General features: G+C 34.9%; 2 protein-coding genes across 2 annotated transcripts in view; one reads left to right on the forward strand and one right to left on the reverse strand.

Annotated features, from left to right (window-relative positions):
* Positions 1-1,129: 1,129 nt before the first annotated feature.
* Positions 1,130-2,965, forward strand: LOC120139837 (alpha carbonic anhydrase 4-like). Its single transcript, XM_039154957.1, has 7 exons — positions 1,130-1,241; positions 1,408-1,625; positions 1,714-1,820; positions 2,071-2,173; positions 2,253-2,411; positions 2,666-2,725; positions 2,897-2,965. The coding sequence occupies exons 1-7, from the start codon at positions 1,148-1,150 to the stop codon at positions 2,963-2,965; spliced, it is 810 nt and encodes a 269-aa protein (XP_039010888.1). The 5' UTR covers positions 1,130-1,147.
* Positions 2,966-4,328: 1,363 nt separating this feature from the next.
* Positions 4,329-19,156, reverse strand: part of LOC120139811 (sister chromatid cohesion protein PDS5 homolog A-like) — a 38,333-nt gene continuing 23,505 nt past the window's right edge. Inside the window, exons 15-31 of the mRNA XM_039154939.1 lie at positions 18,338-18,478; positions 18,161-18,226; positions 10,253-10,389; positions 8,610-8,727; positions 8,219-8,350; positions 7,933-8,126; positions 7,680-7,827; positions 7,444-7,581; positions 7,296-7,367; positions 6,742-7,143; positions 6,530-6,597; positions 6,391-6,442; positions 5,926-6,012; positions 5,433-5,479; positions 4,903-4,994; positions 4,694-4,767; positions 4,329-4,532 (exon numbers count right to left, since the gene is read on the reverse strand). Of these exons, the coding sequence (XP_039010870.1) occupies positions 4,503-4,532; positions 4,694-4,767; positions 4,903-4,994; positions 5,433-5,479; positions 5,926-6,012; positions 6,391-6,442; positions 6,530-6,597; positions 6,742-7,143; positions 7,296-7,367; positions 7,444-7,581; positions 7,680-7,827; positions 7,933-8,126; positions 8,219-8,350; positions 8,610-8,727; positions 10,253-10,389; positions 18,161-18,226; positions 18,338-18,478 (1,998 nt within the window). The 3' untranslated portion in view covers positions 4,329-4,502. The remainder of the gene's footprint in view (positions 4,533-4,693; positions 4,768-4,902; positions 4,995-5,432; positions 5,480-5,925; positions 6,013-6,390; positions 6,443-6,529; positions 6,598-6,741; positions 7,144-7,295; positions 7,368-7,443; positions 7,582-7,679; positions 7,828-7,932; positions 8,127-8,218; positions 8,351-8,609; positions 8,728-10,252; positions 10,390-18,160; positions 18,227-18,337; positions 18,479-19,156) is intronic.

The raw sequence follows: 19,156 nt of genomic DNA on the forward strand, positions 1-19,156 counted from the left end.
TATATAAATAGTCCCCAAACTTTTAGGGCACTTGTATTTTGGTCACCCGACTTTTGAAACATGCAATACAATCATCGAACTTTTAGTTCGTTTTCAGTAAGGCCTTTGTCGTTACCTCCCATTAGTTTTTTGCTAGCGTGGCACCTAACCCACGTCAACCCCTCGTTAACCCTCTTCTTCTTCCTCTCCTTCTTCTCTTTCTCCTTCTTCTTAACCAACGACGGGCGAAGGAGAGACGAGGCGAGGAGGCACAACCAACTGGGTTTTGATCGAAATGGTGTGAGGACTCCAACAGTGGTGACGGTATGACGAACGGACGACCTAATCGACCAAAAATCAATTAAAACAAAAAAGGGACATTGGGGCTTTTCGACTAGATTCGGGGCCCTCTCTACGGCGAACAAAGGTGAGTCTCGACAAGTGGCTAGCAGGGTTTTGGTCGAAATGGAGCAGCGCTCCTACTGGTACCGGTGAGTGACGACAAAGATTAGGGATGGGTGTTCGAACGGTTTTCTCTCGATTTGGGATGAACAGTGGACAATGAGTATGAATTAAGGGATGAGGTGTGGTCGGGAGGCGACACCTGTGACGATGGTGATGACAGTGTGAGCCACCGTTGACGGAGGTGTGAGAGGAGGAGGAGAAAAGAAGAAGGGGGTTGATAGGGGATAGGTGCCACATCAGCAAAACTAACGGAAAGTAACGGCAAAGACCTTACTGAAAACAAACTAAAAATTCGATTATTTTAATGCAAGTTTCGAAAGTTGGGTGACCAAAATGCAAGTGCCCTAAAAGTTCGGGGACTATTTTTATACTTTACCCATTTAGTATTTTTATTTCTAAAAACACGTTTTCATTTCAATTAACCAATTATATTTTCCAATTTTCATAAAACTAAAAATAAAAATTATTTTCTAAAAATAAAAATAGAAAACAAAAAAATATATTTTCTATCAATGAGAAATCCTATCCATAAATTTCTTACTAAAAATTATAGTGAACCACCAAACAATTTCACCGAAATGGTTAAAAATTAGAAAAACAGAAAAAGCAAAGAAACAAACAGAAGCCCGTCGTATTAGCACTATAAATTTCTCCATTGCAAAGGAATGTTTGTGAGCAAATTGAAACAAAGAGAAGATAAAATATGGAGTGGATTCGTAGCATCACTTTCCCCACTCTCTTGATATCTTCTCTTTGTTTCTTTTTGCTAATAGCCATTGCATCTTCTGATGAAGTTGGTAGGTTTCATCTTTCACTTGTTTCTTTTTTGTTTGATTATTATCAATTCTTCATAAGACATAATATCTGATTTTTTTTTATTGAATTTGAATTTCATTTTCCCTTGTTTGTATTACTTTCAATATCATCTATTCTTGACGTGCATGTTTTTATTTTGGGGGGCAGAGGATGAAACTGTATTTACGTACATAGAAGGAACTGGTAAGGGGCCAAAGGAATGGGGGCAATTAGACCCACATTGGAAACTTTGTGAGACTGGAAAGTTTCAATCTCCTATAGACGTTCCCAATGGAAAACTGCGAGTTGTTCCTAGTCTGGGGAAGTTGAAAAAGAACTACAAACCTGTCCCTGCTGTTCTCAAGAACCGTGGACATGATATTAAGGTCAATTTGTGTTTAATTCCATTCATTGTTATCGTCCTTCACGTTAATGATTTGATAACCAACATTCTCAATATGGATTCACCATCAGATAAGGTGGGACGGAGATGCTGGCAAAATTACCGTAAACGGCACCGATTATAAACTGATTCAGTGTCATTGGCATTCACCATCCGAACACACATTCAATGGAACCAGGTATATTTCTATCTTCTCACTTCTACGTACACATACATAATTAATATAATTTAAATGAGACCTTGTTAAAAATCCCTCATAATTCAATCGAGACAACGGAAAAGAAAAAGAGTATTCAGAACTTCTATAAACATCGCCAAAATACAGCAAAACAGACATTATCCGATACAAATATTTCTAGGCCAAGAATTTGAAAATACCTGACGAGCACTTTTCCAGGCTCTGTCGCTAATGTTATTTTGTTAAACAGGTATCAGATGGAACTCCATATGGTTCACAGAAGTGCCAGTGGAGAGATGGCAGTTATTTCAGTTTTTTATAAATATGGTCGACCTGATCCCTTCCTCACTAAGGTATGCCTGCTCAACAGCTTCATTGAAATCTTTAATACTTGCTTTCTCTTAATTGAGTTTTAAATTTTCTTGCTGTCAGCTTTTCCACGACATAAAAACAGTAGGAGAAGAAGAGGAAAATTTGGGAATTATTAATCCAAGGGATATCAAATTTAACGGCAGAAAGTACTTCAGATACATTGGTTCACTTACGGTTCCTCCATGTACTGAAGGTGTTGTTTGGACACTTATCCAAAAGGTATTTCCTTTTCATATTATTATGCAAATACAAAATTTGACGCATAAGTTGTGTAAACTAAATTTTAGAATTTTAGAGGTATAATCGATTTAAGATTATAATAATTTTATATCGCATGTGAATCGAATAATAACTCAACAAAAACCTATATTTTTATATTTTTATATAAACATATATATTCATTGGTTTTTGTTAATTTGCTCCAATAGATGATTCAACGCTAATTAATTAATTTTTTTGTGATTTTTTATTAGGTGAAGACAGTTTCTAAGGAACAAGTAAAGGCCCTAAGGGATGCTGTTCACGATGCAAGTGTTTACTTAATTTGAGAATCATGAATACATATTTTTAAATCTCAATTAAATAAATAAGACATATCGAATCCAAATAAAAAGATTGAATTCAACTGATTTAAAACTTTACTTAAATTTAGTAGATTTTTTTATTCTTCACATTTTCTAATTGTATATTAACATTTTTTTCAGGGATTTGAAACAAATATAAGACCAACTCAACCATTGGATGGAAGAACAGTTTTGTTCTATGCCCCATAGATGAATAATGGCTCTTCTTGTACTTGCATAACATATATATTGATATAAAATTATAAGATTGAAAGAGAAATTGCACCTCATTCTGTTTATATGTCAAGTTCCTAATATAAGCTGTGATTGATTTGATTTATTACTTTGTTTTTATTGCCTTAAAGTTTCTGTATGCGTGTAATGTTTACTTCTTTAGCATCATCAAGAAAGTGTTTTTTTTAATAACTAAGATTAAACAATTATTTTAAAAGTAAAAATTATTATTATATATATTTAAAATTTAAAATAAATATTAGAAATTAATTTCTTACAATATTACCAATGATTTCTAAGTTGATGTATTTGATAGATTAATAGTAACAGATTATAAAACTAAAGGGTATTAATTTGCTTACCAAAATATAATGATGTGTACTGCCAAATGGGAAGATAATCAATCAAAGTCAAGATTAAGCAGAGCACAATCATTTAGGGGAAATTTTTTCCAATAATTTCCCACCAGCTAGGACCAGGCAAGGCAATTTCGTAACCAATAAATGATACCCTTTATTCTAATGATAGAAATAAAATGAGTTGAAAATGATAAATAGTGAACAAAATATTATAGTATTGTGATAATAAAAAGAGAAAGACAATGATGTCTCAGATTTTTCGAATGAGAAATTATCTATTCAATAGAAAAATATGATTTAAAATTATTTTAAAAAATGTTAAAATTTTATATATAATTTAATTATTTTTAAAAATATTGGAAAATATATAATTTCTTGATTTCAAATGTTTAATACTACTTTCGCAAAAATATGTGAGAAACTAAAATATCCATGTAAACATGACGTTGAAAAAAAAAATAAAAAACTAGTATTTAAATTCATCAAAATTAGAATATAAAAAATGTTAAATACTTTCAAAACAATTAATATATATATATTTGCAAAACTTAATTTAAATGTATAAACTAAGTTTTTTAAAGTAAAATCACATGCAACATAATCTTTATAAATCCACATATTATGTTACATGTTTTATATAAATTTCAAAATAGAAAATGTGTATAACCACTTTACATATTGAAAAATAGATGTATGTCTTTACAATTTAAAGTGAACTGCGTATCCAAAATAATTGTATTACCCAATATAAAAACAAGAAAATTTTATAATTTCATATCAAAATTAAATTCTCCAAGAGCTAAAAACACTTAAAAAAAGAAACTGATTGTTTAGCATTTTAACTTTACTTTTTTCACTTGAAGGGGCACTGTCAAATGCTTTTGAACAATAAAAAAATAATGTTAATGGAAGGCATAATTAATTAATAAAGTAGACCAAAATCAAACTACTTTTAGCAGACCATCATACAAACAAGTACCACCTTTAAAACAGAAAGGATAATTACTAGTGGTGATATTATGTACCATATTTACTGATAATAGATACACCCACACTATATTTAAAAAAGAAAGAGCAAAGCAATCGGTAGAAAGGGATTACAGCAGGCACGAGTAAAATCAGTGGCCATTGCATTTGACATTTACCATCTCACTTTACGCTTTTCGTCTCCGAGTTCTTGCAACCTGGTCAATCACAAACAAACCAATACTTATTTTGAATATAAACGGTCTGTGCAGTGCACAGAGCAGCCAATATTTTTTTTCCAAAAAAATGTATGACAGTATTTCCTTGTTTAAGAAACATATATTAAAAAAAGAAGAAAATGTAAAAATGGTGCACTTACACGATCTTCGTCTATATTGATAACTTCTGATACTGATGAATTTCTGGATGATCTCTCTTCCTTCTTTCTCTTTTCTGGATCATAAAATTAATCACCTTTCTATAAATTTAAAAATATTACAAAAGCCCTTTAATGGCCGACATGTAAGGAACAGGCAAGAGTTTCAAATAAAAATAATAATAATATTATTAAATGTAAAGCTAAATTACCTCTGCAATGAACCTTACTGTCCTCCATATTTAACTTTGTCTTTGACTGTTGCCTGGAATCATTTATCAGCTTAACAGCTGTCTCTTTGACACTATTGACAGCAGAATGCAACCAAAAAAAATAGCAGAAAACAGCAATGAGTTGTATAATATCCATAAATCAGGACATACTGAAAACATAAGCTTTTATTTGTGTATCTGTTGTCATTCATGAAATATTCAGCAAAAAAGAATCCTTAGTAAAGTAAGAGTAAAGAATAAAGTACTTCACAACTTGACTGGTAGTTGCGACTTTATTATAATGGAAACAAGATTACTATCAAAGGCAAATCGAACAAAGTTTAGGCATTGTTAAACAGCAGAAACAATTGGAGTCCAAAATAGTAGGATTAATTTGCATGATAAAGTATACAAACAAAGGAAATTATATAAGCAATATGCTCAATAATAATTTCACGGAACAATTGAATGGGTGGTGGGAAAAGCAAGATGCAGTTCATTATAGCCAAAAAAATTATAGATCAACTTACCATTGCCGCAAATGCAAGGCGTTTGGCTTATCTGATGGTTGAATCTCCTTTCATGCAAAAAATGGACAGAACAAGTTTAATATAATAAAATCAAGGATGGAAAATCATGTAGGATTGGACAGCGATTAAGTCATTGTATTTTGTAAATATTATTTTTACTGCTGTTTCTTATTCTCAGTGTAACAGGATTATTATTCCAATAACCGCTTGGTTTGGTGGTTATCAGCCATTTAAGGCATAAACCATATCCAGGTTCTAACTAATGCAACACCCCCTGCCCTCCTCCCAATTTGGCTAATTTGCCATCATTCATAGAGTCGAAAGAATATAATTAATTTCAGTTCTCTAGTCTGAGGTCAGAGCAAATTTAATTCTAACTAGACTGACGTATTTATGGAAGTGGACACAAATCCAATTCCTATACATCTTTAAAACACAAACACATGCTTAACAATTTGAAGCTCAAAAGAAACACTCTATCTTTCACACTTACCCTATCCGTCAAGGAACAGTCACTTATCGTCTCCCAGCTCTCACTGTCCAAGCATAATATATCAACTTCCCCACTATCACACATGATCTGTCAATTGCAAGAAAACAAATCTAATCAAAACAATAGGGTCATCCTACTGTTGGAAAAGCAAAGTATGTTGCCCTTCTCATTTGAGGTTCTTTTCCCATTGTCTGAGATGTAAAGAAATTCACTAATGCATGTATATCACATTTTATGGATAAAACAAATTCTTTCAGAAAGAAAATATTTTCTCATAGCTAAACTGAACATTCAATTCTAAATCAAAGAAATCTCACAATTTCTTGGAAACACTAGACACAAACCAAATAAATAAAAATCAACAAATCGAGTAAAATTAAATTCCACACAGTTCCTAAGCGGCACCTAAAATTTCTATAAGAGAACAAGTACCCCCATTGAATAACAATATTTGCAAGCATTTACCTTGTGTGTGTTGTTTACTGGATTAAAGTCATCAACGGTGCCCGTATAGAAACTGAAAAATAAAGATAAAATAAAATCAAACTAAAATCTGCACAAACTTCAAAACTTGCAGAAGTACATACTTGAACAAAAGACTTACCAGTTATCATAGGTAGACCATACTTTGATCCGCTGTCCAACTAATGCCTTATTTCCGGTACCCATTTCCTGCTTAGTTCAAAATACGGTTAGTTATTGGCCAATATATATAGATATAGTATACTTATAGCAGAAGGCAGAGATGCTAAAGCTACAATCGTGTCAGTCAGAGAAAGATCTTACTTTTGAGCTAAATGGAATGTTGAGCTTTACCTTGTGACTATTGGAGGCTTCAGCAGTGTTGCTTTTATCTGCACCAACATTTCCCTCCGAGGCACTACATCCTTCAACTTTCTGAGTTGGAACTTCTGGTTCCATCTGAGAAGCTTTCTGAGTGAAAGAATTGGAAGAAGAAAAGGGCTTCCCTTTTTCTAAAGCTGACTCAGAACTGTTAGATGCACCACATTCCTGCTCCTTATTGTGTGATCTAACAGATCCCAATGCATTTGGAGAAACAGCACGTATTCGCCTATGTCCCAGACTGATATCCTGCCTTGTAGGTTTTTTATGCACAAGTGCCCCACGAGTTGAAAAATCTTCACGCTTATGTGATAGCATGTTAAAAATATCATTCTCGTGACACTTCCGACCACGTTTATGAACAGATCCAACTGGCTGTAACATAGATGCAATCAACAATCTCCAATTGAAATACTTGCATGTGTTTGCGTGTATGTGTGCATGCACAGGCACATGGATGGCATTCAAATATAAAATTCATCAGTATATTAATCATGCCAATCATATATCAACAACCTCATACGCACCAGAGAGATTTGAGACTTGAAAATGTGAATGACCCTCGCAACAAAAGTTTGAGTAAGAAAACTCAAATTAGCCTGGACACAAAACTAAATTAGAATTTTGCCAGAATCTTTTAACTGCAGAAGAGGAAACATGCCATCCGGAACTTGCCTCTTCATTTTCCATATGATTTATTTTATACAATGATGATGGAAGCAAGATCTTTCCTGGTCTGGGTAAAGAGGAGATGCCTTTCTGATAAAATGAATTTACACCAGAAATTCCAACATTGGCTAGAAAGTGCAGCCTCTGCATTGTAAGAAATTTCCTTATTCACAAAGCATTGTTGGGTTGAAATGAACTACATTAGTTACCCAACAAAGAAATCAAAGAAGTTAAAGTCTCACAGGAGTTCTCAGAGCATCATCAGCATCCTTCGCTCTTTTAATAGCTTGAAATATATAATACAAATTGAAAGCAGCATCGTTGATAAGATTCATATCTTCATCAATGTTATTAGAGTTGATTAATGTGTGTAAGAACAAAAGAAGTGGACTGCAAAACGGGAAAAAAATAACATGACCAAATTGGCAAGGGTATCATCCATGCTCAGTTTGAGGAAAACCGGAATACAAAACTTGACTTCCGAAAAACATTTACCTGCAAAATTGAGCATATAATGCTTCATCCTGACAACCTTCAGGTGGGAAGTCTTCATCATGCGCAAGCACATGGATCAAGAATACCACCAAGTATGCTGGGTAGACCATAATTGACCCTTCCTGCACAATAGATGTTTGGTGTATTCGAGCTTCTCTACCATATTCCTTGATAAACTCCATATATTTGAATGACTAGAAGGGTAAATCAGCTTGTACGAATTAGTAAAATGCAAAGAATATAGATTATATTTACAAGATATATCAGAAAAAACGGAAATGCTTACATGCTGTAGATCCTTGAAGCCATCAGCGGTAGCCAGCATAAAAGCACAAGCATATCTTATAGGTATAACTCGTTCCTTCAACAGCTTGTGTAATTTATCAAGAAATGATATCCTGACAGAAGAAGAAGAATCCTGGAAAATCAAAGCAGTAGAAGTAATTAACGGAAATACAATGATATAACCGAAAAGAAACAACTATTAACCATTTCAAGAAAATTAAAAGCTGAGGCAAGCAGGAAGAAACATGAAAACTGAAGTCACGTTTTAAACAAAGTCTTATATTCCATTATTAAACAAAAATATTTAATTCAAGAGGCGTGTTTTACTCGGTTAGCAATAGGAGTCCATGATAAGTGCTTAGACTTCAAATTGCTAGATCAAAACTACCAACCTTTCCCATCAAAATTGTGAAGCGAAAAATATCTGGAGAAATATGTAGGTCCCATCTTCTAGAAAGCTGGAGAACAGATTTTGCAGCAGCCAGTCTTATATAATCCCTGTCATCTACACTGCATTAGAACATAAAGCCAATGCATGAGTAATGAGGAAAGGTTGTCAATAATCTCCGAAACAAAAGAATAACATAATATCTATGTAGAAAGAAGCCGATTAGGGCTCTTTTCAGCCGTTATAAAACCCCTTCATAATTGCCACTCTTTTCAGCCGGTTTTTTATTTGAAGTTTTATTAATAGTTGCTTTATTTTCAGCTGCTTTTAGAATTAGTCTTATTTTTATTGGAACTCTCTTTCTTAGAAGATAAGATAGAGTCTTAGGAAACAAGAAACCTAATAGTCTAAAGGTTTGTTCTACCACATAATCATATAAGAAAAAATCCCCTATTCACCAAAAGTAGCATGGGGCTAGAGCTAGGTTCTTAACCTAGTATAACATGGAAAACCTATATCTAAGTATGTCAGAGCCTCATCACTGCGGCGACCAACAGTATCTTTTTCCACAAGGTTTCTGAATTTTGAAGTTTTGGGATTCATACATTGATAGAGCTTTGACCTTTTATTTTAAGACCTCTTAGGGTTATTTTAAGATATATAAGCAAGTTTAGTTTCAAAAGGAGAGAAGCCCAAACAAAGTTACAAGGATCTAAAGAGAATACAGCCTTCAGTTTCTCTTTTCTACCTCCTTTTATTTCTTTTGTTGTAATATTAACTATGGTAGAACTCCTTTGTGATGAATATTTTTTTGATACACAGGCAGCATAAAATTTAGACTCCACAACCTTACCTATTTGAATGCCATTTATCACATTTAGAGTTTAGGGTTTAGGTTTAGATGTTTGGGTTCAAGGTATAAGGTTTAGGATTAAAATAGGCAAGGTTGTGGAGTTTAATTTTACTACGTATCAAATAATTTCCCTTTCTTTTTTTCATTAACTAGATTAGTTTTCTAGAATTATAATGGATCCTAATTTTATAATGCTTGATTTCTTTTCTTTATGAATTCAAGAATTTTGTTTAACTTGAACTTCATAAATTTAAAGTGATTGAGTCATCCTTTTAGATTGATTTGGAAATTTCATGTGAAGCTGGACAAATATATATCTCTTACCTTTGTTCAAATTAACACATTTGAGTGACTTAAGTTTACGAAGTTTGTTCATTGCTAACTCATGTGCTAAAACATAAGGAAAAAAATAATAATTCTACCAAACGCAGCATAAGACATATAATGAACCTGATGATTAGAACTATTGATGGAATAGACATATACATGTTAATCTTATGCAAAAATGATTGCAATCCATTTTTAATGTATCATTCTGCTGTTACCATAGACATTTAGCGAGTTGGGTTAGAAGTATAGGCTTACATGCAACTTGAAAGATACTTATAAATTACATTAGAATTCTAGATTGACTTCTCCATTCATTAAGAGAAAAATTAAGGTATTAGAAGCTTTTAGTGATGTTTCCAGGGAAGTTGTGATCCTAGGTTTTTATTTTACACAAAAAAACCTTTGCCTTAGTATTCCAAGTGGATGTAAGGAAATAGACAATGTACATCTTTTAGAAATCATACCATGAGATGATATCATCAACCACATCCTCCTTCTGAAGCATCTTCAACAAAATGTCCAACAATGACTTAATTTGTCTATTGATATGACACCCTCGATGGGGCAAAAAACTCTTGACAAGCATCTTAAGCCCATAAATCTGCAAAGGATATTCATCAAACTAAATTAACCATAAAAAACCTTACCAGCCAGTGAAATGTATCTCCTAACATTAATGAAGTATCCTAAGTTCACTATATCATTGTTCTAACTTTTTTTTTATAAAAGTAGGAGGCCTCATTAAAAACCTCCCTCATAGTAGTCCCTTTTCCAGAAGAAAGAAACGACTAGCGAAAGGAGGAAAAGAGTATCTCAATTTATTAATAGAACCAGATTACATAAGACTTAAACATTACACCCAAAACAAGTGTTCTTACAAAAACACAAAGAACAACTAAAAAAAACCCTTACAATGACCCAATACCCTCTTTTGCTAACTGATCAGCCTCACAGTTGCAACCCCTTGGAACCAACCTAACTATATACGGCTTAGCTGATACAAGTGACACAATATCCTTGACTAGGTTACTAAAGAAAGGAGCAGTAGAAGGAGATTTAATCCACTCCACTGTAGACTTGCAGTCGCTTTCAACAACCAGTCTACCCTCAGGAACCCACACTGAAGATATAAAACTCTCGATGCATTTTATAATGGCTTTCAATTCTGCTAAAGGTGGAGGGCTCGGACCAACACTTTCTGAAAAAGTCAGTAGAGTGAAGCGTTTCCAATCTCTTAAAATACCAGCGATTCCTCCTACCAACCCGTCAAAACTTACAGCTCCATCAACATTCATCTTAAAGAAATCAACTGGGATGGACTCCAACATATCAATGGCCTACATTGAACCTTTGAAACAGAATTCTTGTCTGCAAGGGAAGGATCTCCAATCAACGAATCCGATTGGATAGGAACGCGAGGAAACCTGGCTAGGAACCATTTTGCTAACCTAAATCTAACAATGACGAGTAGGGAGGACCTATCAAGTTTCACTCCTTCGAAAACAACTGAGTTCCTAACTTTCCAAATATACCAAAAAACAGCACCCGAATAAACTTCCATATAGTCGAGTTAACCCTCAAATCAACCAAGGACTAAGAAGGGAAGGAGGATCACGTGGCAATGCTAAAGAAAGATCCCAAAGCTGACTAATTTATTCCAAAGTTCCCACGTACTGAGCATGAGATGAAGAGACGCTGAACTGTTTCTTCATGCTGACTGCAAAACGAACACAAACTATCTTCTCGTAGGGGAACCCCCTTTTCTTCAACTCTACTCTCATTGCCAATTTCTGATGAGAAATCTGCCAAAGAAATGTCTAAACTCAACCATACCCACTTATTCCACAAAAAAATTTCCCCAAAGAGAGGGACATTCGCAAGATTTTACCGAGAACAGTCCATCACCCTTCCTAGACCACGATAAAAAATCGCCCACTGATTCGGTCAATTTAATGTTATTCAATTTTAACATTAAATCCACCCACTGTTCCAATTCTCAATCACATAAGTTTCTCCTAGTTTGTATATTCCACTCCCAGCCATTCGAATCATAACTACCAAAATCAGCTATAATACCCCATTTATTGGAAGAAAGAGCATAAATCCTAGGGAATTGGTTTTTCAGGGAAGTATCCTCTATCCAAATATCGTTCCAAAAAGAGATAGATTTACCATTTCCCACTTGAAACTTCGTATGGGATCTAAGGCAAACTCCAGTCGAGTCATCCTTCAAGAAACTGACAATTCTTCTCCATATCAAGAGTCCTGAGAAGAGAAAACCTTGTTGATTGCCATGGTATTGCAGCTGACATTGTGTTTGCCGCACAACATTTTTTTCTATAAGGAATCTTTTTTCTTTATAAGAAGATGAGGCCTCATTAAAAACTCCCTTCATGATTAACGGAACGCCTAGTGGAATTCCTTAATCAGCGGAAGGAGGGAAAGAGTGCCTCAAATATTATTGATTAAAGAGTATTACAAAGAGTATACTACTTCCAAGAATAACCCCTCTTACAACAAGAAGCCCGAAAAAAAAATAGAAAGAACCACACAAGCTAAAACTCCCTAACTTAGCCAATACCAGATTTAGCTAAACCATCAGCCTCTACATTAGATATCCTAGCTACCCAACGAATAAGACTCTCTTGAACTCTTAACCTATCAACAATATCCTTAACAATAGTAACAATCAGCACTGGACATTTATCTATATTCTTAACCCACTCCACAGACAACTTGCTATCACTTTCAATAATTAACCGTTTCTTATAGCACCATTGAAAGGAAATATAAAAGATTAAACCCTGCTTGATTGCATTGAGCTCCATTAAGGAAGGAGGATCCGGACCAGCTGCTTCTTGGAAAGAGCCAAGCACCGAACCAACTTCATCTCTCAAAATCCCGCCCATACCACTAGTCTTCCAGTCACTACTGACGATTGCATCTACATTCAGTTTAAGAAAACCTTTGGGAGGAGGGGACCAAGGAATTTGTTCAGCTAACAGATTTTTAGAATTCGAGTAGACATCCCCTAGAGAAAGATCACTAATGATGTCTTTGGAAATAAAACATCATTATTCTTTGCTAAGAACCAAGAAGCCAACCTGAACCTAGCAATGAAAAATAATTCATTATGATCTAGCATCTCCCCATAAAAAACAATAGCATTTCTAAATTTCCAAATTATCCAAAGAATAGCACCCAGAATGAAGGACCAAATTATGGAATGAGACACCAAATTTTTCCAAGCTAAAAGAAACATTTTAGCATTTTCGTGAAGAATCGAAGAAATATTCCCAATCGCTTAAATTTCTTCTCATCTCTATATTCCAAACCCAGCCTTCATTATGAATTTCGCCAAATTCTATTAACTTACCATTTTGATTTGTAGAAAGGACAAAAAGTCTAGGGAATGCATCTTTGAGAAAAGATTCCAACGCACATGTCTTGCCAAAACCGAATGAACTTGCCATTTCCAACTTGTACATTAAATAAGCTGCGAAACTTGGACCCAAAAGAATCTTCTTTAAAATGATTTTTCACCACCGATTTCCAAAGCCGAGAAGCTTGTGTCGGATTATTATTGTTGAACAACAACGAATTCTTGTCAATTGAGTACTTACTGCAAATCATCTTCCTCCAATCGAATTCTTTATCATTGGCGAACCTCCAAGACCATTTTCCAAGAAGAGCTCTATTAATAAAATTGAGGTCCAACGCACCGAGACCCCATTCTCTTTGGCTTTGCACACTGTCAACCAATTAACCCAATGAACCTTGTTATTTTCAATTCCTCCTCCCTATAAGAAGGGATCTTGAACAATAATAAATAATAAGAATGAAGAGAACATAGAACCGCCTTTAACAATACCAATCTCCCTGCCAAAGAAAGAGTTGACCCTTCCAACCTGAAAGTTTCTTGTAAAAATTCAGAATTATATCCCATAAAGCAGCAAAATTTATGTTAGCACCAAGAGGCAGTCCAAGATAATCAGAAGAGAATTTTCCAAATGTGCAACCAATGACACTCGCCCACTCCTACACCTCCTCTTCGCTTGTGTTTATGCCAAATAATTTGCTTTTGTTAAGATTCAATTGAAACCATACATAACTTCAAAGACACGTAGAACTCTCTTGACATTAAGAATCTACATCTTTGAGGCATTATAAAAAATAATTAGATCATTTGTGAATTGCAAATGTGATAAATTGAAAGAACCTTCTTGCTTCCCGATCACCAAACCATCAAATAGTCCCAAGGAAACCGCTTTGAGTATCAGTAAGTTAAGAAGTTCCCCAATCAAATTAAACAACGGAGAAAGGGAGCAACCAAGTCTAAGACCCTTTGCCATTGGGAATTCCTCATAGGCACCCCATTAACCAAAATTAACACCGAGGCGGAAGTAACATATTTTCTTATCCAATTTCACCATTTTTCCCCGAAACCCATCTTCTTCATCACCATAAAAAGATTGGCCAATCCACTGTGTCATAAGCCTTTCTAAAATCCACCTTGAAAACACAACCCTTTAGACCTTTTTTCCTCCAATAGTTAATTCCTTCATTGGCGATAAAAGAGCAGTCAAGGATTTGTTGACCAGGGATGAAAGCGAATTGCAAAGAACTGATGATATCACTAATGCAACATCTCATTCTCCTCAAAAGACACTTGGAAAGGATCTTGTACACCCCCCAACCAAGCTGATAGGTCTCTAGTCATCTAAGCCGCCTATGTTGAACCCTTATGGATGAGTGTAATGAAGGTATGATTGATCCGTGCTCCCAGTTTTTGCCAACGAAAAAGTTGTGAAAAAATCTTAAAATATATTCTTTTAGAACGGACCAAAACCTCTTGAAAAACCCCATATTCAACCCATCCGGCCCTGGAGCTTTATGCTATCGCACGAGTTTAAGGCATCCAAATTTCTTCCTCCGAGAATTCCTTTTCTAGAAGAAGACATTGTTCCAAGGAAATACTAGCAAAATTCAGCCTCACGTCTTCCACTTCCAAGGTAGATCGGTTGTTATAAATTTCGAAAAAATGATCTCGGACACTTGCCTTAATGAGAGTCGGATCCTTGATGAGGATTCCTTTAACATTCAAAACATTCAAAGAATTCAGCCTCTTCCTTATGGAAGCACAAGTATGGACAAATCTTGAATTATGACCTCCGTCTTTCACCCATTTCGCTCTCGATTTTTGGAACCAAATCTGCTCCTCGATTTTATACAGTCTCCATAGTTCCTTCCTCAGCGAAGCCAAAACTGCAACATTCCCATTCGAATTATGATTCTACTGTAGATCCTTTTCTAAACTGTGGATTTTTCCTTCAACATCAGTGATCGAAGCACTGGGACACTAACCCCTCGAACCATACCAGTCTTTAATGGCATATTTCGTGCTTCTCAAAATACTTAAAACTCCAGCTCTATTCTGATTTTTCTTAACCTCTTTAATAGACGACACGACCTGCTCCTCAAAACCAACCTCTTCCATTAGATAATTAAACAACTTGAAAGGTTTTTTGCCCCAACTTGCTTTCCCATTTTCAAGAATGATTGCATTGTGATCTGAAACCGACTTGGGAAGAAGAGACTGAATGATCTCAGGAAAGGCTGTCAAGAAATTAGAATCCACCAAGAACCTGTCAAGTTTAACGAAAGTTGGATAATCCCGATTATTGCACCAAGTGAACATTCCTCCTGATAGAGGTAAATCAATTAAGCCAGTTTGAAGAATAAATAGCCTAAATATCTCCACAGAATTCCTGTTCTGGGATCTACCTTTCTTCTCATCATCTGTTAAGTAGACGTTGAAATCCCCTCCCACACATAAAGGGATACTGTGAGTAGCCAAAATAGACAAAGTTCCTCAAAAAATCAGCTTTCTCATCCTCTATGGAAGGCCCATACACGTTAATAAAACCGGATCTAAAATTATTAAATCTAAACTTCCCAAAGATGGCTATGAACCTTTTGTTAACAAACTGATCTTCCACTTCGAAAAAATTATCATCCCAACAACTTACGAGCCTTCAGCTGGCAACGCTACAACCCCTTGAAAATTGTTCAACCCCTTCCTTCTAAAAAAAGATGTAGGAAAATTCTCCATTTTAGTTTCTTGCAAAAAAAGAAAAGACGGATTGAGCTTGGAAACCAAGTTCTGAATTGCTCTTTGTTTTTCCTTCTTCCCTAAACCCCTTACATTCCATGTAACAATAGCGAACTTAGGCATCAACATGTGACTATCAAAGACCCTAATTATCCTGCTCAAAGGCAACCACCTCACCTAGCCAAAATAATTCATTTCTCCAAATTATATTTTTTCCAGAAAGGCTTTCTTCCCATCCTTGAAGGAAACACCCAATAACTTGCTAACTTCCCAAGTAGCTAGAGCTTCCTCCATTAACGCCGAGAAAGCAAGGGAAGAGATTGTAGGAATATTGACCTGTTCTAACGCATCCCTTATCAAAGATCTTCTAAACCTCATGTTACTTTTCTCATTCATGATATTAGAATTGCAATCACCCGAATGACATTCTTCATCAAAATTTAATTGCCCTCGAGATATTGTTTGGAGATAGGAAAAAGTGTGTGTGGAATCTTCTCTAGAAATATGTCTCCTGGTCTAATATACGACCCGAAAAACCACTAAAGATTTGTCTCTCTGCTCATCTTAATCCTCAGCTGTAACAGAAATAGTGTCATGCTCCTTTTGATGCCAAATTTTTCTAGCTGTTGATCTACTGTAAACTCTGTTGAAGCGACCGACCACCTCCTCCCTTCCGGGGCACTCTTGATGGATAAATTTTCTGTTTTCTGGCAGTTGATTTCGTCCCCTGAATAATTAGGAGAAACCTAGATTTTTTCTTTGCCCAGAAACCCATACCCCTTTAAATTTATTATTGGCCCAACAGGAATATTCCTTGAGATAGGGGATTCGGGCTCACTGTTGCCCACTGATTAGGCCTTAGAACTTGAATCTGAAAATGTCAAATTTCTGATGCCTAGACTCGCATATTCTCCAAACTTCCAAACCCATTTACCCAACAATGCTCGATTGGTAAGATTCATATCCAAAACTCCCAGACCTCCATTACTCATCGGTTTACATATAGTCTTCCAATTCACCCATTGAATTCGATTCTTCTCAGCTCCAACTCCCTAGAGAAAATTTGCCATCAATGAATAAATCTTCTGGCTAATTTTACAAGGAATTTTGAAGAAAGATAGGAAAAAGATGGGTAAGGAAGACATTACCGACTTCAAAAGCACCACTCTGCCCGCCATAGATAAACAGGAAGCTTTCCAACCGCCATACATATTTTGGTACCTAAACTTGGCTTCGAGGTGTAATTTGGTACATAAACTTTTTTGGTTCAATTAGATATTGACTTGTTTTAAATTGGTACCCAAAGTTCACTTTTTGGTCCAAATTAGTACTTATGTAGATCACTTATTTTAACCAATCTAAACTATGAAGTCAAGTTTAGGTACCAATTTGAACCTAAAAGCCAAGTTCAAGTACCTAATTAGACAAAAAAAAAGTTTAGGTGCCAAATTGAACCTTAAAGCAAATTCAGATACCTAATTGAACCAAAAACAAGTTTAGGTGCCGAATTGCACTTTGAAGCTAAGTTCATGTACCATAATGTATATTTACCCCTTAAATTATAAGCCACTGAATTAGAAGTTTCTTATGTATACAATGTGTTGGTTCTTTGAGAGAGAGAAGGCAATCTAAATGACAGATTTATCTAGAAACAATCAAAAAAGTTTTTAACAAGACAATATACTTAAAGTTGTTAGGCGTGAGTAGCAATTTACTTAAAGCAACCACTGACCAATATACACAATAGCATATAGCATATCAACTAATATAAATGCTAAAAGTTGAAGTTAGCATGTCAGATTCCCACTCATCCCTAACAGCCCTAGTGGACTTTTATCTATGCCAGCCAGATGAACTTGAAGCAGGACTTAACAGCCCTAAAAGTGCTACACTAACATTATATCCATTCACACCCAAAAAAAATTCCCTCTATCGTTGTAATATTAGAAGTATGATTAACAAAGGTTCTGGAATCCATCATTGTTGTTCTAGAAAAATAAATTTCCCTATATAATTGCCTTAACGATAAGAATACATAGTTTGATCTGCAAGCTGAACCTAACTTGCTTTCAGTCACTTGATGACCATTTAACTTAATTTCCCTTCAAATTTTGCATTTTTAATCAGTTTATGAAATGCTGCAGTTGAAAGATAGAATCTGATCTTAATTATTAAAACATTAAACTCAACTCTAAAGGAAATCAACATAAGTAGAATTAATTAAGACTTGCATAGGAAAGCTCCCTCTTCCAACACTAACCTTTAGTTTGCAAGTAGTACACCCAGAGCTATCCTCAATGACTGAAGGATTATCCAATGATTTTGCCTTCAGATATTAAACTCAAAAATTAGTCAGCACATAACAATTACCAAAAGCAGATTAGATACTCTAGCCTCTAAATTCCACAAAAACACTAGGCAAACACAAATTAGTTACCTGAAAAATCTTTTCATACACATATTCTGTGATTTCTCTATCATGATCTTCAAAAGCTGAAACAGAATATTGGGCAATACAGCCCAATGACTGCAAAACCGTTGCAGTACTCTGCCCACGATGTAAAGAATCCACAAGTCCCTGAACATGAATAGTTACATAATGTCAAGGTCATCTAAAGGGCTCTAAAAATATGACATTTTTCCTCTTGTTATAAAATTTGCAAAACAGAGTTAATTTCCTTTTATTTAAAAAAAATCACCACAAGCAACCCTCTTGAGCCTTGAAAATTACGTAACAGTGCAATATTACAATCAGGCTTCAATTTAAAGTTGGAACTCCTGCTGAATGCATTAGTTAAGGACATATCCAACCTAACTCAAGACCAATTCTAAAACTATATTGCTAATTTGACTAAAATGACCATATGAAGGTAATTATATAGGTGGTAATGACATTGAAAATTAGTCAGCAATGGACAGTGGCCTATAATCAAATTTGAATTTTGAAATAAAATTTAGCTTCCCGCTGGACTATTCTTGAATTAAAAAGGCAACCAAAACATTAAAATTTAAACTCTTAACCTCCATCTCAACTTTTAAAATGTATTGGGATGGGGTATTTGGAGGGGAGATTTCATTTCAATCAAGGTTCCCTGTAATTAATTTACTTCTATGAGTTAAAAAAATTCAAAGTTGAGGAGGAATTTCAAGAAGGAATTGGAGCACCTCAAAATCCCTATTCAGATTCCACCAAGAGAGGTTTTCCATCCCCTCCAAAAATCCTCATTTTACCCCACATGGCCCACAGTAAAATGAA

Source organism: Hibiscus syriacus, unplaced genomic scaffold, assembly GCF_006381635.1.
Source record: "Hibiscus syriacus cultivar Baekdansim isolate YM2019G1 unplaced genomic scaffold, ASM638163v2 tig00110776_pilon, whole genome shotgun sequence".
Lineage (NCBI taxonomy): Eukaryota > Viridiplantae > Streptophyta > Magnoliopsida > Malvales > Malvaceae > Hibiscus > Hibiscus syriacus.

Coding starts and splice junctions, on each gene's coding strand:
- LOC120139837 (XM_039154957.1), top strand. CDS start 1,148: ATGGAGTGGATTCGTAGCATCACTTTCCCCACTCTCTTGATATCTTCT. Junction 2,412..2,665: donor TTTGGACACTTATCCAAAAG/GTATTTCCTTTT, acceptor ATTTTTTATTAG/GTGAAGACAGTTTCTAAGGA. Junction 2,726..2,896: donor ATGCTGTTCACGATGCAAGT/GTTTACTTAATT, acceptor CATTTTTTTCAG/GGATTTGAAACAAATATAAG.